The sequence below is a fragment of the Sus scrofa genome, chromosome 3, assembly GCF_000003025.6.
Source record: "Sus scrofa isolate TJ Tabasco breed Duroc chromosome 3, Sscrofa11.1, whole genome shotgun sequence".
NCBI lineage: Eukaryota > Metazoa > Chordata > Mammalia > Artiodactyla > Suidae > Sus > Sus scrofa.
Genome location: NC_010445.4, coordinates 25,908,511 through 25,936,245, shown reverse-complemented (window position 1 = coordinate 25,936,245; position 27,735 = coordinate 25,908,511). Strand labels below are relative to the sequence as shown.

The 27,735-nt window shown below is 44.5% G+C and overlaps 1 protein-coding gene across 2 annotated transcripts in view; it reads left to right on the top strand.

Annotated features, from left to right (window-relative positions):
- The window catches only part of IQCK (IQ motif containing K), a 124,837-nt gene that overhangs the window by 85,878 nt on the left and 11,224 nt on the right, over positions 1 to 27,735 (top strand). For both annotated transcript variants that reach the window (XM_021086532.1, XM_021086533.1), the window contains exon 8: positions 11,162 to 11,273. In XM_021086532.1, coding sequence (XP_020942191.1) covers positions 11,162 to 11,273 — 112 coding nt within the window. The remainder of the gene's footprint in view (positions 1 to 11,161; positions 11,274 to 27,735) is intronic.

The window sequence follows — 27,735 nt, the reverse complement described above, 5'->3', positions numbered from 1 at the left end:
GAGTGAAATAAGTATGTTTAAGATGATTATAGAGATTTGCTAAAAAAAAAAAAAAAAAACTTAGAATATAAACCTTGTTGAAAGAATGGCACAGCAAGAAAAAAAAGGGATCAGGTTTGAAAAAGAACTAAGTATCACTTGTAGAAATAAAAATGATTTAGTAAACAGGCTAAAGCAGTGCCCCTCAGACGTCAGCGAGCGTCAGCATCATCTGGAGAGTTTGATAAAACACCGATGCCTGGGCCTCACTCTCTAATTCAGTCCCGACCTCCTAGGTGTCAGGTGGAGCCCGTGAATTTGCATGTCTAACAAGATCCCAGGTGATGCTGATGTTGCTGATCCGTGGGCCATATTTTGGGTGCAAGTCACACAAGCGACAGACACAGCTGGAAGAGGAATTAGTAAGCTGGGCGTCAGATCTGGGAGGCAGAATGTAGCCGAGAGCCGGAGCTGAGAAATGTGGAAAAGCATTGAGACAGAGACGGAACACAAAGGTCCAATATAAGTCTAGTAGGAATTTCAGAGGGCGACAGCGGAATGAATGGGGAGAGGCAACATTCGCAGAGATACTGAGTGAGGATATTCCAAAGTGGAGAAATGTGAATCCTGAACTTTAGACCAAGCGGGACAGAACCACACCCAAAAGCTTCCTGGAGAAACTGTGGAATGCCAAAAGCAAAGAAGCCTTAAATCTCTCTTGAAGGAAGGATTGCCTACAAAGGAAAAACACTAAGACTTCTAATCAGCAGGAGCATGTGCCAGAAAACAGTGAGGGGTGTTATCAATCTAATCCTAAAGGAAAGTAACATTCATCCTAGAATTATGTGCCCCACAAAATTATCATTTAAGAACCAGGGTAAAGACATTTTCAAACACATCTCTCCCTGAAAGAACTGCTAAATGAGGTTCTTCACATAGAAGGAAATTTGAGGAGTTCCCACTGTGGCTCAGCGGGTTAAGAACCCCACACAATGTCCCTGAGAATGTGGATTCCATCCCTGGCCTCACTCAGTAGGTTAAGCCGAAAGCTATGGTGTAAAACCAAGATGTGGCTTGAATCCAGCATTACTGTGGCTGTGGTGTAGGCTGGCAGTTACAGCTCCAATTCGACCTCTAGCCTGGGAACCTCCGTATGCCCTAAAAAGACAAAAACAAAAAAGAAGGAAATTGAACCCATAAAGAAGGTGTGGGACTGGAATGCAAGAAACAATGGTGAATGGAGAAGCTGATAAATCTAAATCGGCATTGACTATTATATGTATTATTATAATATACATGTGTACGCATTGACTAGCATACACAAATATACAACATATGTACACATATAACACAATATAATATAACACACACACATGAATGAGGGATACATGAGGGGAAATGATTCTAGACGACAATCATAACCCAAGTTTCTAGTAAGAAAATTGGAGTTAAAATATCCTAAAATCCTTGTAATTGTTTGAAGGGAGGCTGGACAGATTAGTTTTTACTTTAAGGTGTTTATTATATTATAACAACAGATTAAAGAAAGAAAATAGAATCTGAAATAACAAATCAGCAGAAAGAAAAAAGTGGGATCCAGAACTCAATACAATAGAAAGCAAGAAAGGATACAAAACAGCATGATAAATTTAAAAAGAAGAAGTGAGGGCGATCCATTCAACTGTATTACAACCACAGTAAATGTAGATAGAATAAGGGCCTCTCTGATTTCCAGATTGGATTGAGAAGAAACCTGCCTCTATGCTAGAGGTACAAGCAGCACAAAAATGACCCAGAAGAGATAAAAGTAAAGAGATGGAAAAAGATATACAATACCAATACCACCCAAAAGGAAAATGGATCTTGCTTTTTTTTTTTTTTTTTTTTTTTTTTTTTGCTTTTTAGAGCCACACCCTCGGCATATGGAGGTTCCCAGGCTAGGAGTTGAATCGGAGCTACAGCTGCTGGCCGACACCACAGCCACAGCAATGCGGGATCCAAGCTGTGGCTGCGACCTACACCACAGCTCGAGGCAACGCTGGGTCCTTAACCCACTGAGCAAGGCCAGGGATCGAACCTGTGCCCTCCTGGATGCTAGTTGGATTTGTTTCTGCTGCGCCACAACAGGAACTTCATCTTGCATTATTAATATCAGATAAAATAGACTTTAAGACAAAAGGCATAACTGGAGATAAAGAGCATCCTTAATGATAAAGGAATAACCTGTTATTTTCTATCAGACTTAAAAAAAATTCTATTCACAACCAACTAAATTAAATTTGCTTCTCATTACCACCCACCATTTTAGAAAATACTCCTCCAGGAGTTCCTGTAGTAGATCAGCAGGTTCAGAACCCTACTAGCATCTGTGAGGATGCCGGTTCGATCCCTGGCCTCGCTCAGTGCGTTAAGGATATGGCATTGCCACAAACTGCAGTGTAGGTCACAGATACATCTTGGATCCAGTGTTGCTGCGGCTGTGGGGTAGGCTGAAGAAAAAAGAAATTATTAAAAAAAATAAGTGCTAGGCATGTAATGTACAATATGATAAATATAATTAACACTGTATGTTATATATGAAAATTAAAAGAGTAAATCCTGGGAGTTCCCATTGTGGCTTAGCAGTTATGAACCCAGCTAGTATCCATGAGGATGAAGATTTGATCCCTGGCCTCGCTCAGTGGGTTAAGGATCTGGCATTGCTGTGAGCTGTGGTGTAGGTCACAGACATGGCTTGGATCCTGCGTTGCTGTGGCTGTGATGTAGGCCGGCAGCTTCAGCTCCGATTAGACCCCTAGCCTAGGAGCTTTCATATTCTTTTTTGGTCTTTTTAGGGTGTGGCCCTAAAAAGACTAAAAAAAAAGAAAGAGAGAGAGAGAGTAAATCCTGAGTGTTCTGATCACAAGGAAAAAAATTTTTTTAATTTCTTTAATTTTCTATCTATATAAAATTGTGGATGTTCATTAAACTTCCTGTGGCAATTCGTTCATGATGTAGTTAAGTCAGATCATTATGTTGAACACAAACTTGCACAGTGCTATGTGTCAATTATATCTCAACAAAACTAGAAGAAACAATTGATAAATAAAAATGCTGCTCTAGGAGTTTCTGCTGTAGTGCAGTGGGTTAAGGATCTGGCATTGTCTCTGAAGCAGCTTAGGTCACTGTGGAGGCTTGGCTCCAATCCCTGACTAGAATTTCCATATGCTACAGCTGCAGGAAAAAAAAAAAAAAACTGCTGTTCTGAACACTTCTAATCCTTCCTGAAAGCCCTGGGTAACTCCTCTGAGGCATACGATCATACCACAGATGAATATCTGGGTTTCTATAATACCGGGAAATATGTGATATCTGCAGGTTTTTATAATTAGTTCCTAAAAACAATAAAAAACACTCAAAACCACCAGAATGAAACCAACATTGTTTGGTTTTGCCAAAGATCTGAGAAGAAATCACAAAGCTTATTTACAGAGAGAAAATTGAATATTTCAGTAGGCAATCGAAAGAGATTTCATAGGGAGTTCCCGTTGTGGTGCAGCGGAAACGAATCCAACTAGGAACCATGAGGTTGTGGGCTCGATCCCTGGCCTTGCTCAGTGGGTTAAGGATTCGGCGTGGCTGTGAGCTGTGGTGTAGGTCGCAGACACGGCTCGGATCTGGCATTGCTGTGGCTGTGGTGTAGGCTGGCAGCTACAGCTCTGATTAGACCCCTAGCCTGGGAACCTCCATATGCCTCAGGTGCAGCCCTAAAAGAACAAAAGACCAAAAAAGAAAAGAAAAGAAAGAGATTTCATGGACACAGATTTCCTTTACATTGAAATCTGCCTTTCTAGAGTGTGAAATCCTTCGGCGTGATCATTAGGATGTCAGGCCATGACAGGGATGCAATGAGGAACTTTTTTTTGTCTTTTTACGGCCGCGCCCTCGGCATATGGAGGTTCCCAGGCTAGGGGACAAATTGGAGCGGTAGCTGCCGGCCTACACCACAGCACAGCAACGAGGGATCTGAACCACATCTGCAATCCACACCATAACTCACAGTGAGATCCTCAACCCACTGAGCAAGGCCAGGGATCAAACCCACCTCCTTATGGATGCCAGTCAGGTTCCTTAACCGCTGAGCCACAGTAGGAACTCCCACAAGGCATTTCACACCAAGTTGGAGGTTTACCCTTGGGAGCACTGAGGAACGGCTGTCCATTGTGTTAACTTCTTCAGCATCTTCGCTGCAACTAAATAAGTATCTTCCTCCCAAGCAATTAGAAAAACTCTGGGGAGTCATCCAGAGAGGACCGCTCTACTGCTGTGTTTTTGTCTCTTTTGCCAAGAAGCAAGAAAACAACTGAGCTAAGAGGAATTCAGAGGTATAGATCTGTGAAGGGAAATGCTGGCGTCCCGGGCAGCCTCAGGCTCCTTTCCTGCCTGCAGTCCCCAACCCACAGCCCCGTTTCCTCTCTCGCAGCTGTCCAGTGCCTGGAGTTAGACAATGATGAGACCCTCTATGCATTCAATGATTTGTCCACCCCTGGAGAAGGCCTCACTTTCAAGTTTATGACTCACTGGCTCTTCAGCCGCTTGGCCCCATATCCGCACAGCCACTGTAGAGGCAACCTCAGAGCTGAATTCAGATTATTCTCACGCCTGTCCTCGTTGATTGAAGAAATCGCTAACACATTGAGAGCTTTACTCTATGCCAGACAGTATCTCATCTTGTTTTCACACTGACCCAATGAAGCGAATATTTGCATTATCCCAATTTTCCAGATGAGGAAAGAGGCTCAGAGAGTTTAGGCAACTTGCTCAAGGTTTCAGTTTGTCATTCACAGAACTGAGATTCCCTTCAGGCTTTCTGATCTGGAGTTGGCCTTCTTCACCAGTCTGGTACCCTGTACTGGCTTTCATTGAAGGAATACATAATTAGGAGAAGTCGATTGGTTGCTGGGCATTTGGAGGGGGTGTTATTTCTGTTTCTTTCTTTTTTTTTTTCCTTCCAGTTTTATGGAGTTGTAATTGACATACAGCACTGTACAAGTTTAAGGTGTGCAGGATAATGCTTTGACTTACACACATGTAAAATGATGACCACGAGATGTTTAGAGACCGTCCATCATCTCATATAGATAGAAAATTAAAGAAATATAAAAACTTTTTTCAGAGTTCCTGTCATGGCTCAGTGGTTAACGAATCCAACTAGGAACCATGAGGTTGAGGGTTCGATCCCTCTCCTTGCTCAGTGGGTTAAGGATCCGGCGTTGCCATGAGCTGTGGTGTAGGTCGCAGACGTGGCTCAGATCCCGAGTTGCTGTGGCTGTGGCATAGGCTGGTGGCTACAGCTCCGATTTGACCCCTAGTCTGGGAACCTCCATATGCTGCACATGCAGCCCTAGAAAAAGACAAAAAAAAAAAAAAAAAAAAAAAAAACCAACAAAACTTTTTTCCTTGTGATGAGAACTCTTAAGATTTGCTATCTTAAGGGGCATTAAAAAGAAAAAATTTAGGAGTTCCCATCGTGGCTCAGGGGTTAGTGAATCCAACTAGGAACCATGAGGTTGAGGGTTCGATCCCTGGCCTCACTCAGTGGGTTAAGGATCCTATGTTGCCCTGAGCTGTGGTGTAGGTCGAAGATGCAGCTCCAATCCTTTGTGGCTGTGGCTGTGGTGTAGGCCAGCAGCTACAGCTCCAATTAGACCCCTAGTCTGGGAACCTCCATATGCTGCACATGCAGCCCTAGAAAAAGACAAAAAAAAAAAAAAAAAAAAAAAAAACCAACAAAACTTTTTTCCTTGTGATGAGAACTCTTAAGATTTGCTATCTTAAGGGGCATTAAAAAGAAAAAATTTAGGAGTTCCCATCGTGGCTCAGGGGTTAGTGAATCCAACTAGGAACCATGAGGTTGAGGGTTCGATCCCTGGCCTCACTCAGTGGGTTAAGGATCCTATGTTGCCCTGAGCTGTGGTGTAGGTTGAAGATGCAGCTCCAATCCTTTGTGGCTGTGGCTGTGGTGTAGGCCAGCAGCTACAGCTCCAATTAGACCCCTAGCCTGGGAACCTCCATATGTTGCAGGTGGGGCCCTAGAAAAGACCAAAAAAAAAAAAAAAAAAAATTCACATCCATAAAATGGTGTTTTCTTCCCGGTCTCTGCCCGAAGTCAAGTACACAGTAACACATATAAAACTCTGTGTGCCTATCCGCAAGAGCAGATGGACTCCACGTGGTAATTTAAAGAAGTCAAAGCAGAAAGCCACTCATAAGGGAGCCTTTGTTTTGCAATGAAATTGTTTATGCGTTAAAGATTACCCTGCCCTCTGTGGTATTTGCTGATTGGCGCAACCCCGGCCATTTATACTGATTCCCTAATCAGGACAATAATGACGGGGATTAGCCCCGTTCAATGGGTGCGTGCTTTTCCCAGAGCTCACAAAGACCTTCTCTGGGGATCCAGGCTTTCCTGGCAACGAGACGTTAACTAACACGGCTGTGCTATTCCGCAGTGGTAAATAGCAGTCCCCGGCTCAGAATGAAGGAAATCAAAGCAAAGATGATGGGTCTCTGACCAAACAGGGGAGCATCACCCTACCCTGGTCAACAGAACCCGGAGAGCAACCGCAGGCTTCCAGAATGAGGGGGAAAATGGGTGTTTCTGTTGGTTGACTATTTAGGTAATTGAGAGTTTCAAGGAATCTTAGCAAAAACCATCCATTATTTTTAAGTTAAAGAACTTCTGGAGTTCCTGTTGTGGCGCAGCGGGAACAGTCTGACTAGCATCCCCATGAGGATGTGGGTTCGATCCCTGGCCTCGCTCAGTGGGTTAAGGATCCGGCGTTGCTGTGGCTGTGGTGTAGGCTGGCAGCTGTAGCTCCGATGGGACCCCTAGCCCGGGAACCTCCATATGCCTTGGGTGCGGCCCTAAAAAGCAAAAAAGAAAAAAAAAAAAAGAAGAAGAAAAAGAAAAGGGCTTTTGTTTGCCTCTCAGCAGTCTGTTACTGAAACTTTAAACAACTGTATTCCTAAAACGACATATGCTCCCTGGGGAGTGTGGAGTGAAAAGTGACAGTCCCCCCTCTGTGCCCCTCCCCCACCCTGCCATCACATTTCTCCCTGGAGGAACCCACACTCCGTGTGTCTCCTTCTAAACTTTAAGAATAAACCAATTGCGGAGTTCTCGTTGTGGCGCAGTGGTTAACGAATCTGACTAGAAACCATGAGGTTGCAGGTTCGATCCCTGGCCTCACTCAGTGGGTTAAGGATCTGGCATTGCTGTGAGCTGTGGTGTTGGTCACAGACGCGGTTTGGATCCTGAGTCGCTGTGGCTCTGGTGTAGGCTGGCAGCTATAGTTCCGATTGGACCCATAGCCTGGGAACCTCTATATGCCGCGGGATCGGCCCTAGAAAAGGCAAAAAAGCCAAAAAAAAAAAAAAAAGAATAAGCCAATTGTAAGAACAGAACTTGCCTATAATAAAATACAGTCAACTTTCTGATTCTAACTGGTGTTAACCTTTCTTTGAGGATTCAGGAGATCCTTCGCGTTTATTCTCCTTAAGGGTATCAGTTGTCACAGGGCAGAAATATAGGGATTTCTGTGCACTTGGATAAACAGAAGCCTGTGGGAAAGCTGTGAATAACCCTCTTTTGGGCCCCTTCGGAGGATTTGGGCTTGCTCAGACCAGAGCTTCCGTCCTAGTCGGAACAGAGATGCTGATGGTACCTCATCTTGTGAACGTAAGACTTTAGGAAACACTGTAAAAACATCAGTTTGTAATTTAAAAGATTTGAGGGATTACCTTATAGTCCATGACACACACAGGGGCTCATTTTTTATTCTCTGGAACTCATATAACGATAATTTATAGGTAGATACATATAGAGTACTTTATACATATGTAATTTTAAAAATATACATTTATAGACAAACTGTACTTTGTTTAAAGTGAGAATAGCTTTTCGTTTATAGATTTAGCTGCAAACAGTCTTCTTCATTTTGGAACAACAGAAAAACCCCACTTGAGGAGTTTCTTAAAACAAGTGAGGTACTCCATACCCCATGCGCTGGGAGATGGAGGAATAGAAAGAACTTTTCTATTTCTTAAGTGTGATAAGTCAGTTCTCCAAATTCCTCTTGCTGAGTAGAGCTCTGGGGGTGCTTTGGGTCCATCTGCATAAAGAACCTAGGAACTTTGAGGAAGGGTGATTGAGGTCACCCCAACCCCAACATTTCTCCTCAAGATCTGTGGTTATAAAATCCCACGGGAGAACCCTTCTAGAAGACAACAGGACTCTTGGGAAACTAGTCCAGAAAGTAGAAGGTGAAAGGCTGTTCATGTCTGCAACTTTGTCGTGAGTGGGCCCCCTACCACTTTTAATTTGTTGTTCTTGCTTTGAAACTGAAATTTAAAAAAAATTTTTAAATCATCCCTTGGTATCTGTGGGGATCGGTTCCAGGACCTGGGCGGATACCAAAATGGGAGGAAGCTTAAGTGGCATCATTGTCCACCGGTACCCAAAGTGCTGCATCCCTGGATTCAACCACCTGCAGATTCTGCAGTACTGAACCGTTTAAATGGGTCTACTGGACCTCCATATTTTAGTGATGGAGCTGGATCTAAATAAATTTTGCTGCTTGCTCTTTTTTTTTTTTTTTTTTTTTTTGCTTTTTAGGGCCACACCCACAGCATATGGAGGTTCCCAGGCTAGGAGTCGAATCGGAGCTGCAGCTGCCAGCCTACACCACAGCCACAGCAACACAGGATCCAAGCCACGTCTATGACCTACACCATAGCTCACAGCAATGCCGGATCCTTAACCCACTGAGTGAAACCAGGGATCGAACCTGTGTCCTCATGGATGCTAGTCAGATTCCTTTCTGATGAGCTGCGACGGGAACTCCTGCTTGCTCTTTTATTTCAAGGTCCTCACAGGCAAATCTCTTTGGATTTCCAGTAGATTTACAATGTGACAACACTGCCACATTTTAAAAATATTCCTTGATTTTAGCTGTGATGAGCATTTGGGGAAGTAATTCATATGCTAAATTGAAAGTGGTATTGAATATGTTAGGATTTAATAACTATATACTAAGCTTTAGTCATAATCTCCATACCTTATTTAGAAGGTCAATAAATTTTAATTAAAAAAAAAAAAAACATTGTGGGAACAGAACTGAAAGTTCAGAAATGAACCCATGCATCTGTGGTCAATGAATTCCTGACAAGTGTCCCAAGACTATTCAGTTGGGGAAATAATTGTCTCTTTAACAAACGGTGCTGGGAAAACAGGAAGTCTACATGCTGAAGAGTTAAGTTGGACTCTAACCTTATACCATATACAATAATTAACTCAAAATGGATCAGAGAGCTAAATAGAAGAGCTAAAATTATACACCTTGTAAGAACATATAGAAGTAAATTTTTATGACCTTGGATTCAGCAGTGGTTCCTTAGATGGGAAACCCAAAGCACAAACAACAAGGAAAAAAAATAGACAAATTGGACTTCATCAAAATTAAAAACTTTGTGCATCAAAGAGAGTAAAAAGGGGCATTCCTGTCATGACGCATCGGAAACAAATCCAACTAGGAACCATGAGATTGCAGGTTCTATCCCTGACCTCGATCATTGGATTAAGGATCTGGCGTTGCCGTGAGCTGGTGAGCTGTGGTATAGGTCGCAGACGTGGCTCAGATCCCGCATTGCTGTGGATCTAGTGTAGGCCGGCGGCTACAGCTCTGATTGGATCCCCTAGCCTGGGAACCTCCATATGCTGTGGGTGTGGCCCTAAAAAGCAAGAAAAAAAGAGAGAGAGAGAGAGTAAAAAGAAAACTTACGGAATGGGAGACAATACTTGCAAATCATATATCTGATAAGGGGCTATTATTCTGAGTGAGAGGAGTGTCGGTCCTGCTCCTGTATCACCTGTGTCTCCTATTAGACACTTAAGTTCCTCACTTACACGGTGGAACCTAAAACACCAAATGAACACACAAACAAAAAAACCCAGAAATAGACTCCCAGATACGGAAGACCAACTCATGGTTGCCCGGGAAGCGGGGGCGCGGGGGGGAAATGGGCAAAATAGGTGAAGGGGATTAAGACACACAAATTTCTAGCTATAAAATAGATCAGCGTGAGGATGTAGCCTGCAGCATAAGGAATACAGCCAGTAATACCATCCTGATTTTGAATGCCGACAGGTAGTTACGAGACGTGCTGCGGCGCTCGCTTCATAACGCGTGTTAACATCAGATCGCCGTGTTGGAAAAGATCATGACCAGGCAGGACAGGCTTGGGTGTGCCGGGACGAGGGGAGGGAGTGGGATGGACTGGGAGTCTGGGGTTAGGATATGCCAACTCTTGCATTTGGGGTGGATGGGCAGTGGGATCCTGCTGCCTGGCCCAGGGAACCATATATCTAATCACTTGTGATAGAACAGGACGGAGGATAATGTGAGAAAAAGCATGTATATATATATGCATAGCCAAGTCACTTTGCTGTACAACAGAAATTGACAGAAAATGGGAAATGAAGTATAATGAAAACTTTTCAAAATCACTGTGTTGTACCCCTGAAACTAACAAGATGTTGTATGTCACTCATACTTCAAAAGTAAATAAACCTTTTTTAAAAATAATGAAAGTATACTGAAAGGAAATTTATCTATTTATTTATTTATTTTGTTTTTTGCTTTTTAGGGCCGCACCCACGGCATATGGAAGTTACCAGGCCGGGGGTCCAATCAGAGCTACAGCTGCCGGCCTGTACCACATCCACAGTAACACAGGATCCAAGCCACGTCTTCGACCTCATGGCAATGCCAGATCCTTAACCCACTGAGCGAGGCCAGAGATGGAACCCGCATCCTCATGGATACTAGTCAGATTCATTTCCTCTGCACCGCACGGGAACTCTCTGAGAGGAAATTTAAAAGTGCACACGTGGCTACATTCTATTTCTATTGGACAGCACTGATCTAGAAAGTTCTCAGCCTCCCATGAGAACTTCATGTGGCCTCATTTACTCTGAACTATTACATAAGCTTCAGGAGTACAGGTAATTCATTTAGAACAATGACTCCGCTATAATCAAAAGTCCCTCCGGCAGTTTGTAAAGGACTTTCCATGCAGGGTTAACAAACACAAGTGTCGAAGTGTGTAGACAGGGAGCTAAAGCTCTGCGGTGATCTTCCAGGTTCGCTGTGATCCTGAGATTCAAGAATTGCGTCAGTGGCAGAAGAAACTGCGTGAGGACAAGTACATCCGAGAGCGAGTCAAAATATTCTGGACCAAACAGGAAAATAAAGGTCAGTGGCTTCATCCACAGCCTTTAGTTTGTGCAGGAAAAGCCCGAGTCTTATCCCAGGCTGCAGAAGGAAGCCCACGTGTCTGCATGGAACTCAGTTTGGGTCTGGGAAGGGGTCACGTGTTAAAATTTTGCTCTGAAACAACAGCGGTGATGCGCTATCATTTCCATGGCCATTCCTGTCACTCAGGGACACGTTCGGGATCATCCTGTGTCTGCACATCTCTCTCTCTCTCTCTCGTTTTAAGCTACAAGACATTGAGAATTACCCATATTTTGGAAAGAGTGTTTCGCATCATTGATGGAAACACATCCATCAATGTGATGGGTTTTCCACCCATGTGATGACCCTTCTAAGCTGTTGATTGTGTGTCTGATCCTAAATGGTGTCTTATTCTACTCCCTCCCTTTTCTGAGAAATCAGACACATACACACATTGAAGTACGAAGAACAGGACAAGCACCCACCACCTGTCATGTGTCACCCTTCTGTCCTATTTGCTTCCGTCCTTTTTTAATTTTTAAACTTCAAGTTACTATAGGAGCTCCCTTCGTGGCACAGGGGTTAATGAATCCGACTAGGAAGCATGATGTTGCAGGTTTGATCCCTGGCCTCTATCAGTGGGTTAAGGATATGGTGTTGCCCTGAGCTGTGGTGCAGGTCGCAGGTGGGGCTCCGATCCCGCATCGCTGGGGCTGTGGCATAGACCAGCAGCTGCAGCTCCGATTCGACTTCGACCCCTACCCTGGGAACCTCCATATGCCGTGGGTATGGCCCAACAAAGCCAAAAAAAAAAAAAAAAAAAAAAAAAAAAAAAAAAAGGGCAGCAAGGCAGCAGCAGCCTGAGCTGTGATGGTCACTGTTTGGCAGGCTGGTCCCAGCATAACATCCAGTTCCTTTCATTTCAAAATGGGAAGACAATCAGGGTAGTAATCAGCTGAAAGGTCAGGAGAAGTGCCTGCAGTGGGCCTCTTTATTTCTGTCTTTACTATTCTTTTGCGTTGATTTTGCTGTGGGCTCCCTGATGGGGTTGCCTTGCTGTGCGGCTGGCTGAGCGGGCTGGGTTTAAGGCGGTTTAATGCAGGCAGAGGGAGGGCCGCCCCATCTCCATCACCCACGGCCCATGGCCCTCGCCACCTTCCCACCCTCGAGGGCTCCAGAAGGAGCAGTGCTTTCCAAACAAGAGGAGGTTTTCCATAAATGCTCTCATATGAACTCATGAGTAAAATTCAGCAATGACGACGAGAGTGTGAAATGGCCCTTGGCTGGGGTAGGGAGTGGGGCGGGGGACTCACGGTCCCCAGATCTGCGGTCAGTTAAGGAGGAAGGCAGTTTGCATCTACCAACCCCCGAAATTGACCCAACACTGTAAATCCACTACACTCTAATAAAAATAAAAGACATAGGACCAAAAAACATATCAAATATTTACATATGTGCATGTTAACTGTATGTCAGTTATGCCTCAATAAAGTTATTTTTTTAAAAAAAAGAAGTCAGAACAGCACAGAGTGTGAAGGGCTGGGTTTAGGAGTTGGCCAGACTTGCCCTAGGAACCCTTTCACTTTTATCTGTGTGTGACCTTGATTTATTACTGTCGTTATGCCTCATTATTCCTACACGCAAAACGGGACTAATAATTGCCCTATCTTACACGGTCGTTAAAGTGTTGCAAGAGATGATCTTGAGAGTCCTGGCAGACGGTTCCCATAAAAGTTATTGTCATTGTTACTTATTTACTTATTTTGCTTTTTAGAGCCGCACCCACCAGCATATGGAGGTTCCCAGGCTAGGGGTCCAATCGGAGCTACAGCTGCCGGCCTACACCACAGCCCCAGCAACATCAGATCGAAGCCTCATCTGTGCCCTGCACCACAGCTCATGGCAATGCAGGATCCTTAACCCACCAAGTGAGGCTAGGGATTGAACTCGTGTCCTCATGGATCCTAGTCAGGTTCGTTACCACTGCGCCCGACGGGAACTCCCATTATTGTCATCCTATGTGCTTCGTGGAGTTCCCGTCGTGTCTCAGCAGAAACGAATCTGACTAGGAACCATGAGCTTGCAGGTTCGATCCCTGGCCTCCTCGCTCAGTGGGTAAAGGACCCGGCGTTGCTTTGAGCTGTGGTGTAGGTCAAAGACACGGCTCAGACCCTGCATTGCTGTGGCTGCGATGTTGGCCGGCAGCTGTAGCTCCGACTGGACCCCAGCCTGGGAACCTACATATCCCACAGGTGCGGCCCTAAAAGACAAAAAATAAAATAAAGTAAAATAAAATATCTATGTGCTTCAAGCAGTTTTATATTGATTTCCTCCCCTAGACTCTAAGCTCCACAGGGTTCCATGCGGGGACTGTGTTTGTTTTATTCACCATGATGTCCCCACACCTGGCCCAGAGCAGGCGTCGGTCTGTACATATTTGGTGGATGGTGCTCTGGCTTTGATTTTATAGATGAATAAGTAGAGGCCCAGTCAAGGGACTTGCCAAGATCGCATAACCAGGGGAGGGCTAGGATGGGGCCCAGGCACTCCCTTTCTCGGTCCCGCATCCTAACCCTGAGGACAGCTGCAAAGAGATTCCATCCTCAGACCCAAACTTCTCTAGAATCCTGAACATGCCATACAGCTTGTCCAATGTCCTGTGACCTGGGTGGTGGGTTCTTGCTATTTGTGTGTTTGCATCAGCTGAAGCCCTTGGGTAGGGACTGAATTGTGGCAACCTGCCACCCATCAAGTAGAACTTTTTGTCCCCTTCAAGGTCACCGAGCTGAATCCTTTTGTTCACTGCATGCACACCTCCAGAGTTCCTTCCTATTTTAAACCTTCTGCATCTGGGTATTGTGGAGGTTTGGAGAATAACCCCCCAGCCCCCAGCCAAGGTGACCCCGTAATCAAAGCTCTCTGATGAAACAATTTGAAAGCAGAATGTTAAGCACATGTAATTCTCCTTTAGATTCGCAGGAAAGACAAAAAGGGGAGTGATTGCGAATAACAAATGGGTTTTCACCCTCCTGTAAAAAAAAAGCTACAAGCTCGTCTATGTTCAAATCCTGCAAACAAACTTTTTTTTTTTTTTCCCCCAGTGGATGCCATTTTGTCCGAATTGTGCTCTGGTATTTATAGTAGGAATGAATTTTGCCAAGTTCATTCCTTAGAGCAACCTTGCTGCAGACAGGAGATGTGACGGAGAGAAGTGTCAGCTGTGGGGGTAGAACCGTGGTCATTTATAGCCTGTCTCACGTTACACTGAGTCAGAGACTGTCCCAAACAGGATTTTCTTCTAGGACAAAAATGGTGTGAAGTTATCCTCAAGTCTCTATCCACGGGGACAATTGCAGAAATTATGTTTAAAATGTATGACAAGAGTTACAGCCAGTAGCATCCAAAAGAAGATGCCAAGAGTCATTTTCGAGATATGATCAAAAATCCCAGCTTGATTAATAGCATATTTTTAGCTTCATGTAGTTGGTAATGGTTTTCAAATATGTTTGGTAACTGCATGGTCATATTTTATTTGGAAATCTAGTATAAAGAGAAAGAAATCATGGAAATTGCTCACTTAACGTCAGATTACATTAAATACATACATACACACACACACAATATCAGATTACAATTTTCATATGTGTGTGTATTCTGTATATTTGTGTAAATACTCTTTGAAAACCTTTATAGAAAGAGGCAGGGGGAGCGGACCTGTCAAAAGAAATAGATTATTTACTTTTATTTGCCTTCCTCATTCCAAGAGTTAGTTTATAGTAACTTTCAGAAACAAATATAATGTAATTTTTTAGGTTAAGGGTGATAACTGGATTAAGGAAAAATTAAGAGTAGAGAAAAAAATAAAGCCGTTAAATGCAGTAAACAAAATACTTACTCCAAGGCCTATACTTGCTAGAGATTTCTTAGAGACAAAGTAAAGAGAGAAATCAGGTCTGTTACATAATTCGTAGCGTCCATTTAAAAAAAAGACAAGTCAGTGGTTCAGGAAACGCTGGGCCCTTCCCTAATATATTTTGCAATGTGAATAATAACATTAAAAAAACTGTTCCTACAATAAATAGGAATTGGGGCTAAGCTTCCTGGAAGCCACAGCAATGAAGGAAATAGGATTGTTGCATTGTTCATTTTGTCCAGAAGATTTTAAGTTTCTTGGAAGCTTATCCCTGGAGCTGATTTCTGTCTCATAAAGAAGACACTGTAATGTAGTCAACATCACCCTTTCCCTAAATATAATGCATTTCTTAGAGGGCCATTTGCTTCCAGAAGGAAAAGATAAAGGCCTGAGTGGCAGCGGGGTAAAAAGCAGAGAACTTTCTTGTCCTTATTATTATTATTATTATTATTATTATTATTTGGTCTTTTCTATGGCTACAATCGCGGTTATATGGAGGTTCCCAGGCTAGGTCTGATCGGAACTGTAGTCCCCAGCCTACACCAGAGCCACAGCAACTCTGGATCCGGGCCACATCTGTGACCTACACCATGGCTCACGGCCATGCCAGATCCTTAACCCACTGAGCAAGGCCAGGGATCGAACCTACAACCTCATGGTTCCTAGTCGGATTCGTTAACCACTGAGCCACGATGGGAACTTCTCTTGTCCTGATTTTAAATCTAGCATTTTCAGTTTAGATTTTAATGACAAATATTAACTATTGGGGTTTTAAGGATATTCCCCCCCCTTTTTTTTCTTTTTTTTTTTTTTAAAGGATGCACCTGTGGCATATGGAAGTTCCCAGGCTAGGAGTCAAATTGGAGTTCCAACTGCCGGCCTATTCCACAGCCACAGCAACATGGGATCCAAGCCTCATCTGCAACCTACACCACAGCTCACAGCAACACCAGATCTTTAACGCACTGCGTGAGGCCAGGGATCAAACCCTAGTGTCCTCATGGCTACTGGTCGGCCTCGTTACCACTGAGCCACAGTGAGGACTCCAAGGATATTCTTAAAATAAGCACTTTACCTTGACCATACCACCTGCTTGTGACCTTAGGATGATCCTGGAACTTAGATCTTAGAGCAGAGAAGGATGTCTGGAACTCAGGGGTAGCTATAATTTAGGGAGCATGCACTGCGTGCCAGGCCCTGTAGTCCTCATACCTGCTCTCCCAGAGAGAGATAGTATCGCCATGGCAGCAGGGCTGGGAGGATACATAGCTCCCACCCGTCACGCAGCCAAGGAGGGTCAGAGACCAGGGATTTGAACCCAGATCTGCCTGATGCTAGGGAACCTAGGTCCATCTCCTGCCACAGCATTTCGTTTCCTTAAGCTATGTGTCCCATGGGGCTTGTTGGCCCCATGCAAAGCTTCCCAGCAGGGTCCCAGGACCCCCCAGGCTAGACAGGGGGCCATGTCTGACTGTGCCTGCCACCCTACATACTAGCTGAAATGACCATGAGGCCACTGGAACAGGGGAGCTTTGGGGATTCGGAGACCAAGTGCCCTGTCCAAAGGCTGCAGGATCTATCACCATCTTCCCGGGAGACATTTCCATTAGAGCAGGAAGCCGGGGTGAGAGAACAAGGATAGGATGTTTCTCTCTCCCTCCTTCCAAACTCCCTGCCCATCTACAGATGAGGAGCGGTGAAGGGCTTGGCCACTAAAGGGGGCGCCCAGGTGCCGAGAACACTCTAGCCTATGGCTCAGAAGGGGGGTTCTGGCAATAGCTGCGACCTTTTGTGACTAGCAAACAGAATCTATCAGATAACCAAAAAGGGTGAATCTTCAGTGACTTATTTTCTAGAGATTACCACCGTTGAGTGGTTTCTTTATCCACCCGTTCATATGTAAATATGTATGCACACACATATTTATAAACATGCGGCATATTATACATAGTGGACTGTGACCTGCTCCTTTCTTCACTTGACATATATCATTGACATCTTTCCATCTCACATATATATCGATCTCTCTCATTTTGTGTGTGTGTGTGTGTATGTGGTTCCAGAAAAAGAATAGGTCTGTACCAGACTTTTTATTTATGTTTTAATTTTTGTCTTTTTTTTTTTTTTTTTTTTTTTAGGACCACACCTGCAGCATATGGAGGTTTAATTTTTTAAAATCCCAGGCTAGGAGTCACATCGGAGCTGTAGCTCCAGACCTACACCACAGCCACAGCAATGCGGGGTCCGAGCCGCGTCTGTGACCTACACCACAGCTCGCGGCCATGCCAGATCCTTCACCCACTGAGCGAGGCCAGGGATCGAACCTGCGTCCTCATGGATGCTAGTCAGATTCGTTTCCACTGAGTTTGGCTTGTATTATGAACAGTGCCTCCATAGACATTTTTGTAGATATATTCTTTTTTGTTTTTCAGTTTTAATTTTTTAAAGTTAAAATGTAGTTGATTTACAATGTCGTGCCAATTTCTGCTATATCGCATGTGACCCAGACCTACATATTCATTCTTGGTCTTCTATTATCTTCCATCATGCTCTCTCCCAAGAGACTGCGTATAGTTCCCTATGCTCTTCAGCAGGACCTCATTGCCTATCCATTCTACATGTACTAATTTGCATCTACTGTCCCTAAACTCCCAGTCTGTCACACTGCCTCTCCACTGTAGATATATTCTTGCTTACTTCTAAAAGTATTTCTATAGGATCAGTTCCTAGAAATGGAATTGCTGGGTAAAGTATAAAAATATGTCCAGATGAGACAGTGGTCCTCTTACTGTCACCCAGAAGCTGTGCAGCAATTTATACTTAATGCCACTAAGTCACTTTGAAACTTTTGATGGGTGATGTGATCTTTGCGCTTCATTTTCCCTCCTTGTAAAATGAGAATGCTTATGCCTCAGGAATAATTCTAAGTGAGGTCCTTGCTTTGATGTTACCATAGCTGTTTAAGAAGAAATAGACTATTTGGAAATCGAAGGTGTCCATTTCATTTTAATTTTTTCTCTCACTTCTCAAACTTTAGTTCCTTCTCTATTTTAACCCACAAAAGAAATAAAAATGTGACTAAAGGAAATCTAATGACTTCATGCCTTGGTATTACTTTTCATCAGTTCTATTTTTACCACTCGCCAGTGGGTGGGGATGACAGGATGACATCACCTTTTGTACATATTGTTTCACATTTGCCAAAGTCTGGACAACGAGGACACGCCTTTTACCGAAATGCTCAAAGATCCCTTACTTTCTACTGAAATGAAAAGTGAAAGATGGAGTTCCCATCGCAGCTCAGTAGTTAGCGAACCTGACTAGCATCCATGAGGATGTGGGTTCAATCCCTGGCCTTGCTCAGTAGGCTAAGGATCCAGCTTTGCTGTGAGCTGTGGTGCAGGTTGCAAACAAGGCTTGGATTCCATGTTGCTGTGGCTGTGGTGTAGGCCAGCAGTTATAGCTCCGATTTGACCCCTAGCCTGGGAAACTCCATGTGCTATGGGTGCGGCCCTAAAAAGCAAAAAAAAAAAAAAAAAAAAGAGAGAGAGAGAGAGAAAGAAGAAGAAAAGTAAAAGATGATGCCCTTTATTAAATGGTAAGCACCCAAAGCTCGAGATCCCCAATTTTTTTTTTGTCTTTTGTCCTTCTGTTTGTTTTTGTTTATTTAAATGGATGCTTCCAACCATTAGCTTCATTATTCAGCATTCTTTTTTGCAGTTATGTAAATGCAGAATGATTTTGTAGCATCTAGATAAATCTATAAATATCTGCAAGGCTCAAGGAACCAGAGTGGATTAGTTGTCCATTTATCAGCTGTATTGCTGGTTGCTTAACTTCCCTGTGACTCAGTTTACATGACAATAAAATGGAAAGATTAAGGTTAATAACCAACCCATAGGATTTTCGTGAGGATGAAATGAACTGCAATAGTTTCTGGCTCATAATAAGTGGTCAATAAGGAGTTCCCATTGTGGTTCAGCCGTAAGGAACCCGAAAGTATCCATGAGGATGTGGATTCGATCCCTGGCTCTGCTCAGTAGGTTAAGGATCTGGAGTTGCCCTGAGCTTCAGTGTAGGTTGCAGACAAAGCTCAGATCTGGCATTGCTGTGGCTGTGGCATAGGCTGGCAGCGGTAGTTCCAATTAGACCTCTGGTCTGAGAACTTCCATATGCCATGGGTGTGGCCCTAAAAAAAAAGTTATCAATAAATAGTAACTATTATTAGTAATATAAGTGTTCAACGCATGGTTAATATACCTCGTTATGAAGAATACTGACTCTGGGGAGTTCCTGCTGTAGTGCAGTAGGTTAAGGAGCCAACTGCAGTGGCTCAGGTTGCTGCAGAGATGTGGGTTCGATCCCTGGCCTGGGAACTTCCATATGTGGCAAGTGCAGCCCTGCCAAATAATAATAATAATAGCAATAATAATCATACTGATTCTGGGGTCTGAATGAACCGAGTCCTGCCTCCTGCCATCATTGTGGGCAGGGCAGGGCAGGCATCCTCTCAAAGCCCAGTATTCTCCTCTGATATGTGGGAACAGTTAGGGCCTGTCACAGAGGGCTCCTGTGAGGATAAATAATACGAAATACCATGCGTCCTATTAAATTGAGCCCTGGCACAAAGTTAATGGTCAATAACTGGAGGCTGGTTTTAGTCATGTCTTTTAAAGAAACAAAAATGTATTCCAGGTGGAGTTCCCTGTGTGGCTCAGTAGTTAACGAACCCATCTAGGATCCATGAGGATTCAGCTTCAATCCCTGACCTCACTCAGTGGGTTAAGGATCCGGCGTTGCCGTGAGCTGTGGTGTAGATCGCAGATGCAGCTCGGATCCCTCGGCATAGACCGGTAGCTTCGATTTGACCCCTAGCCTGGGAACCTCCATATGCCATGAGTGCAGCCCCGAAAAGCAAAAAAAAAAAAAAAAAAAAAAAAAGGATTCCAGGTAATTTAGCAGTGGTTCTCAATCCTGGCTGCAGATTAGAATTCCTGGGGAAAATGTATAAAGATGCGTCAGGCCTGAGGCTGGGGAGAAAGGCATTACATGGGTTTATTCTTGGCCGAGAGTGGGTTGTAACCACATCAGCAAAACCCTAATACTGTGGATTAGCGGCAAGATCCCAGTAATAGCTTTGGATTCCACATCTTCCTTTGTGTGGCTCTTCTCAAACAATTTCATTTGGATTAAAATGTGGGGGATCTGAGCTTCTGGCCCAACTCTGCAATTTACCAGCTAGATAGGCCTTGCTTGCTTCTTGGAAAAGGAGAAGAGATGAGTCAGGAAATCTCTATAAAACAGGAAATCCGATAGGTCTTTGCTGTAAAGGCTCCTTCCCCCGCCCCGGGGCAAAGAGGCCTATTGTTAGGCAGATCTACACCTTAAAAAACTGGATATTGTCTTGGTGGGAGTGGTTGGGTTTGGGAGTTTGGTCTCAAGATTGAGAATGAGGAGTTGTGGCTCAGCAGTAACAACCTTGACTAGCGTCCGTGAGGACACAGTTTCCATCCCTGGCTTTGCTCATTGGGTTAACAATCCGGCTTTGCCCCATGAACTGTGGTGTAGGTCACAGATGCAGCTTGGATCCTGCTTTGGTGGTGCAGCTGTAGCCTGGGAACTTTTGCTAGCCTGGGAACTTCCATATGCTGCAGGCGCTGCACTAAAAAAAAAGAATGAAGGCGAAAACCTTAGATGGGAAACTTTCTGGGTTTGCTGGGGAGAGTGTCGTGAGGTAGGTGAGGGCCAGAGAGTAACTGGGGAGAGGTGAGGAGGGAAGATTGGGTATCTGGCAGTTGAGGAGATTTCAGGGGAAAAGAACAGGATTGTTTCAAGGCGATGTCTGATGATCATATATTTGAGGAGTGAGGGCTTTTCCTATGACCACACTTGGCTCTGCCACACCCAGGGCTGACTCTTTCTGAAAGAAGAGCAGGAAGGGCGATGGGAAATTCTCCTGCTCTGGTGTCCAGCCTGCAGGGTTAGCGTTGCATCAACCCCTAGCTGCCATGCCCCGGTGTCTGCAAAGATCCAGGGTCCTCCTGAAAACCTCATGAGTGCCTACTACCTGCTGTCAATGTATTTTTTTTCTTTTTAGGGCCTCACCCTTAGCATATGGAAGTTCCCAGGCTAGGGGTTGAACCGGAGCTGCAGTGCCAGCCTATGCCACAGCCACAGCAATGGCAGATCCTAGCCTCTGTGACCTACACCACAGCTCACAGCAACGCCGGATCCTTAACCCACTGAGCGAGGCCAGGGCTCGAACCCGTGTCCTAATGGATGCTAGTCAGGTTCATTACCGATGGGCCATGACGGGAACTCCAATATATTATTTTTAACCTTCCCAACAAACTGAATGAGGTTAAATGATTACTACCTCCATCTTTCAAGGGAGGAATTGTCTCAGAGGGTAAGTCACTCACTTTTGGTCCGCAGCTGCTCAGAAGCAGAGCTGAGGATATTAGAACTTTCCACAACATCATACTGCCTTTGCTGGTCTCACACCCTACCTTTCTGACTGTCCGTGAACGGGCAGGCTGAGGGAGAGGACTGGAATTCATACACCATAAAAAGCAATGAAAGGCTGATGATACATGTTTGAACTTGGATAGAACTTGAATGCTTTGAAAAACTTGAAAGCTAGAGTTCCCTGGCGGCTCAGCAGATTAAGGATCTGGCATTATCATTGCTGTGGCTCTGGTTATTGCTGTGGCGCAGGTTCCATCTTCCGCATGCTGCAGGCACAGCCAAAAAAAGAAACCAAACAAACTTGGAAACTTGTCCAGTGGCGAGGAGACAGATCCGGCAGACCCCATATTATGCGGTTCCATTAATGACACGTCCAGAATAGGGACGTGTATAGAGACAGAAAATAGATCAGGTCCCTGGGGGCTGGGGGAACAGGAGTGACAGCTTTAAGGTTTTGGGGATGCTTGGGGGATGATGAAAATTCTGTAAACTGGATTGCGGCGGTGGTTGCACCTGTCTGCGACTCCACTAAAAACCACTGAATTGTGTCCTTTAAATGAGTGAATTGTATGGTATGTGAGGTATAGCTTTATAAAGCTGAATAAAAATAAAAATAAAGGTACAGACTACCTCACCCACGTGAGGGTGGATACTATAAAAAAAATAGAAAATAGGGCATTCCCGTCGTGGCTCAGCAGTTAACAAACCCGACTGGCATCCATGAGGTTGCAGGTTCAACCCCTGGCCTCGCTCAGTGGGTTAAGGATCCGGCGCTGCTGTGAACTGTGGTGTAGGTCGCAGATGCGGCTCAGAGCCCACGTTGCTGTGGCTGTGGTGTAGGCTGGTGGCCACAGCTTCAAATGGACCCCTAGCCTGGGAACCTTCATATGCCTCAGGTGTGGCCCTAGAAAGACAAAACACGCACACACAAAGAAGTATCTGTTGCTTGAATGAACAGTCCCCTTCCCAAACCCTCCAGCTTGGTAAACACTCTAGGGACAAGGTCAGTCTAAGGTAAACAGAACTGTTTCCAAGGAACCAACCAAACAAAGGGAAGATAGATTATCCATCTTTTCTAAAATAATAAAAAGCACTGTTCACCCTCGCTGCGTGCCTACTATGAGGCAAGCACGCTGGGCACTTCCTCAGTAGCAGCTCAGTCTTCTCAGAAGCCCTTTGAAGTAGGTACCCTACAGGCTCCATTTTACAGATGAAGAAACTGAGGCACAGGGAGGCAGAACCATGTCCCCAGGGCCACCGAGCAAGGGAGAGGCAGAACCAGGCAGCTTGCGAGTTCTGCCTCTTCCCCCTGCCTTGTGCTGCAAAGCACAGATTTATTTATGGAGTTAAGCTCGAGAGAAATCTGATGGGGTTTGGTTTCATAGGAGATCCATCGGGACCCATCCTCCGATGACACTGCGGAGGACGTGAAGCACGTGTTCCCTTATGCCTGTTCGCCTGTTGAAAGGGCAACGGTCCCACCCATCTAATTGTCCCGCCTGCTCTCTGTAAGCATCCGTCCAGCTCCGTGGATGCAGGGGAGCCTCCCCAAGGATCTAAATTTAGGATCTGAGCAGCTAAAGTGTCTTGCCAATTTTCAGATTCAGCTCTCCTTCGTGCAGGATGTGGAACACTTAGAGGTATAAAGCTATGGAAGCCAGATGTTAGAAGATAGATTAAAAGAGAATGTATGTGTATGTATAACTGACTCACTTTGTTGTACAGCAGAAATGACCCAACACTGTAAATCAACTGTACTTCTTTTTTTCCTTTTTTTTTTTTTTTTGGTCTTTTGCGGGCTGCACGCGCAGCATCTGGAAGTTCCCAGGCTAAATGGGTTATGCACACTCTCTCTGGGATCCAATGAGGGGAGTACTTTAATCACTTCTATTGAATAGATGAAGAAACCGAAGGTCAGAGAGGTTATGTAACTTGATCTAGGTCACACAGCCAGGAAGACATTATAGGTGAGCCTTCGCACAAGTCTTTTTCCCTTAAATACCCTTGTCTCTCAGGTGGGCTTTTAGGAGGGTGTTGATTTCATTGTACACTTAAAGGATGGAAGATCAGGAAGGTCACGTACTTTGCTCAAAGATACACGGCCAGGAAGCTTCTAATCGGGGTCTGAATAAAATCTTGAGACTTTAGGCCTGGGACGCTTTCTGCCGTTCTTAGCCGATCACTCTGGACAGCTTCCAATGTCAATTTACTTACCTACTTACTTATTTATTGTCTCTTTTGCCATCTCAAGGGACGCTCCTGCAGCATATGAAGGTTCCCAGGCTAGGGGTCCAATCGGAGGTGTAGCCGCCGGCCTACACCAGAGCCACAGCAACATGGGATCAGAGCTGCATCTGCAGCCTACACCACAGCTCACGGCAACACCGGATCGTTAACCCACTGAGCAAGGGCAGGGATTGAACCCGCAACCTCATGGTTCCTAGTCGGATTCATTAACCACTGCGCCACGATGGGAACTCCCCAATGTCAATTTAAAACCTCTTAAATGGACCAGTCTCCAGATGCCACAAAAAGCAAATGAGGGGAATTCCAGTACACGTGGCAAAAGTGGAACACGTGCAAAAGACTCAGCTTCCTCTATCTCCCTCCTGCTCGGGTGGAACAAGTAAAGCACTTTTAAAAAGTCTTTCCGTACTCCCAAGAATTATCAGCAATTGCATGATAAGTAGCTTTTTTTGCTCTCTTGATGCTTTTCTATGTGTTTTTCACAACGAGAGTGTATTACTTTGATAAAGGGACAATTTTTAAGTTATTTTAAAAGGAATCCAGAGTTCCCAGTGTGGCTCAGTGGGTTAAGGCCCTGACTAGTATTCCTGCGTGAGGAGGTAGGTTCGATCCCTGGCCTGGCTCAGGGAGTTAAGCATCCCACATTGCTGCAAGCTGTGACATAGGTTGAACATGTGTCTCCAATCTGGTATTGTTATGCCTGTGGAGCAGGCCTGCAGCTGCAGCTCCAATTCAACCCCTAGCCCAGGTGTTCAATAATGCTCAATGCCTATTGTAAGCCATACGATTTTTACTTTATTTATTTATTTTGCTTTTTAGAGCTGCACGCATGGCATATAGAAATTCCCAGGCTAGGGGTCAAATCAGAGCAACAGCTGCCAGCTTACACCAGAGCCACAGCAACGTAGAATCCAAGCTGCCTCTGAGCCAACACCACAGCTCACAGGCAGCGCCAGATCCTTAACCCACTGAGCAAGGTCAGGGATCCAACTCACATCCTCATGGTTACCAGTCAGATTCATTTCTGCCGCGCCGCACCAGGAGCTCCAAGCCATACAGTTTTAAATCATGTTAGAGCAGTTTTTCCCACTATGGAAGCAACATCAGTTAGTGGGTTTCCACAAGCATTTGAAAAAAATGAAATACTTTTCAGGTCTTACATTCAAGTCGTTAATCCATTTTGAATTGATTTTTGCATATGGTGGGAGGAGGTACTCCAGCTTTGTTTTTTTTTGTTGTTGTTGTTGTTTTGTTTTGTTTTTAATGTAAGAACTGAAACCATAAAACTCTATGAAGAAGACACAGGCCCTATGTTCCTTGACATCAGTCTTTCCTTTTTTCTTTTCTTTTCTATTTTTTTTTTGTCTTTTTGCTATTTCATGGGCTGCTTTCGCGGCATATGGAGGTTCCCAGGCTAGGGGTCTAATCGGAGCTGTAGCCACTGGCCTACGCCACAGCCACAGCAACACAGGATCCGAGCCGCGTCTGCGACCTACACCACAGCTCACGCCAACGCCGGATCATTAACTCACTGAGCAAGGGCAGGGATCGAACCAGCAACCTCATGGTTCCTAGTCGGATTCATTAACCACTGCGCCACGACGGGAACTCCAGTCTTTCCTTTTTTCTTTTTTTTTCTTTTTTTGCTTTTTAGGGCTGCACCTGCGGTATATGGAAGTTCCCAGGTTAGGGGTCCAATCGGAGGTACAGCTGCCGGCCTCCACCACAGCCACAGCAACACCAGATCCGAGCTGTGTCTGTGACCTACACCACAGCTCATACCAACGCCAGATCCTTAACCCCCTGAGCGAGGCCAGGGATCAAAACCGCAACCTCATGTATTCTAGTTGGGTTCATTTCCACTGTGCCACGAAGGGAACTCCTAAATCAATTTTAGTAATTTTTTTTTTTTTTTTTTTTTTTTTTGGGCTGTGTCTCCTCAGGCGAGGAAACAAAAGCAAAAATGGGAGTTCCTGTCATGGCTCAGTGGTTAACAAATCTGACCAGTAACCTTGAGGTTTCGGGTTTGATCCCTGGCCTCGCTCATTGGGTTAAGGATCCGGCGTTGCCGTGAGCTGTGGTGTAGGTCACAGACACAGCTCGGATCCCGCATTGCTGTGGCTGTGGTGTAGGCCGGCGGCTGTAGCTCCAATTCAACCCCTAACCTAGGAACCTCCATATGCTTCAGGTGCAGCCCTAAAAGGACCAAAGACAAAAAAAAAAAAAAAAAAAAAAAAAGCCAAGATATAGAAGCAACCTAAGTGCCCATCAATAGATGAATAAAGAAAATGTGATGCCCACCCACACACAATGGAATATTTATTACTCAGCCATAAATAAGAATGAAATCTTGGCATCTGCAACAACATGAATGGACCTAGAATGTATTGTGCTAAGTAAAATAAGTCAGAGAAAGACACATACCCTATGAGTTCACTTATATGTGGAATCTAAAAAACAAGTGACCCAACAAAACAGAAACAGAGTCATCGATACAGGAACAAACAAGTGGTTGTCAGAGGGGCGAGTGGTGCAAGGAGGAAAGGAAGCAGTGAGGGAATGAGAGGAACAAGCTTCCAGCTGCGAGGTGGATGAGTTGGGGGCATGAAATGTACAGTGTAGGGAGTAGAGTCCGTATTTATGTAATATCTTTGTATAGTGACAACCATGGCGATCCTTTTCCAATGTATGGAAATATGAATCCTTGTGTTGTATAACAGCAATCAACAGCGCTGTAGCTCAGTTGTATTTCAAAACCCAAAAACCAAAATAGAAAAAGAGATCAGGTTTGTGATTGGCGGGGGGCGGGGAGGGGGGGAGAGAGCATTGGATGAAGGTGGTTAAAAAGGAAAACACACTTCCAATTTTAGTAGAAGTAAGAACTAAGGATAAAATGCACCACGATACAGCCACTTCTCACTGCCGTATTTTATATATGAAAGTTGCCAGGAGAGTAAACCCTAAGAGTTCTTCAGAAGGAAAAAAATTCTTTCCCATTTCTTTGTTTTATTTCTATGTGAGATGATGGATGTTCGCTAAATTTCAGTGGCAGTCATTTCATAATGTCCCTTTTTTTTGTTTGTTTGTTTGGCTTTTGTCTTTTTAGGGCCGCACCCTCGGCACATGGAGGTTCCTAGGCTAGGGGTCAAATTGGAGCTACAGCTGCCGGCCTCCACCCACAGCCACAGCAACACCAAATCTGAGCTGCATCTGTGACCTACACTACAGCTCACGGCAATGTCAGATCCTTAATCCACTGAGCAAGGCCAGGGATCGAACCCACCACCTCACGGTTCCTCGTCGGATTTGTTTCCACAGCGCCACAATGAGAATGCCTCGTAATGTATGTTGTTAAATCATTGTGCTGCATACTTTAAACTTAAACAGGGCTGTGTGTCAGCAGTATCTCAATAAAAACTGGAAAAAGTGAAATAGAATAGATATAGAAAATACAGCATGTAATTTCTGGTGCAAAGGGAGATGCTATTCAGTGAAATTTTTGTTTTTGGCCTTCCTGTTTGTGTTTGTTTACTGCTAAATGCAATGTGAAATGTATTTCTTATCATAGGTGGCCATTTAATTAAAACTCTGAAAACCACCTATATTAATCAGATTATAAGATTGGATTCTATGATCTTAGATATAATCAGAATTCTCCAAGGTGGTATATATCTTTGGCTTATAAAACCCAGGTAGCTCTAGGAAATAGCTATATTTAAAAAAATTTTTCCCCAGCCTGGAAACCTCCATATGCCACAGGTGCAGCCCTAAAAAAGCAGAAGGAGAAAAAAAAGTATAGTTGGTTTCCAGTGTTGTGCCAATTTACACTGTATACAGCAAAGTGACCTAGAT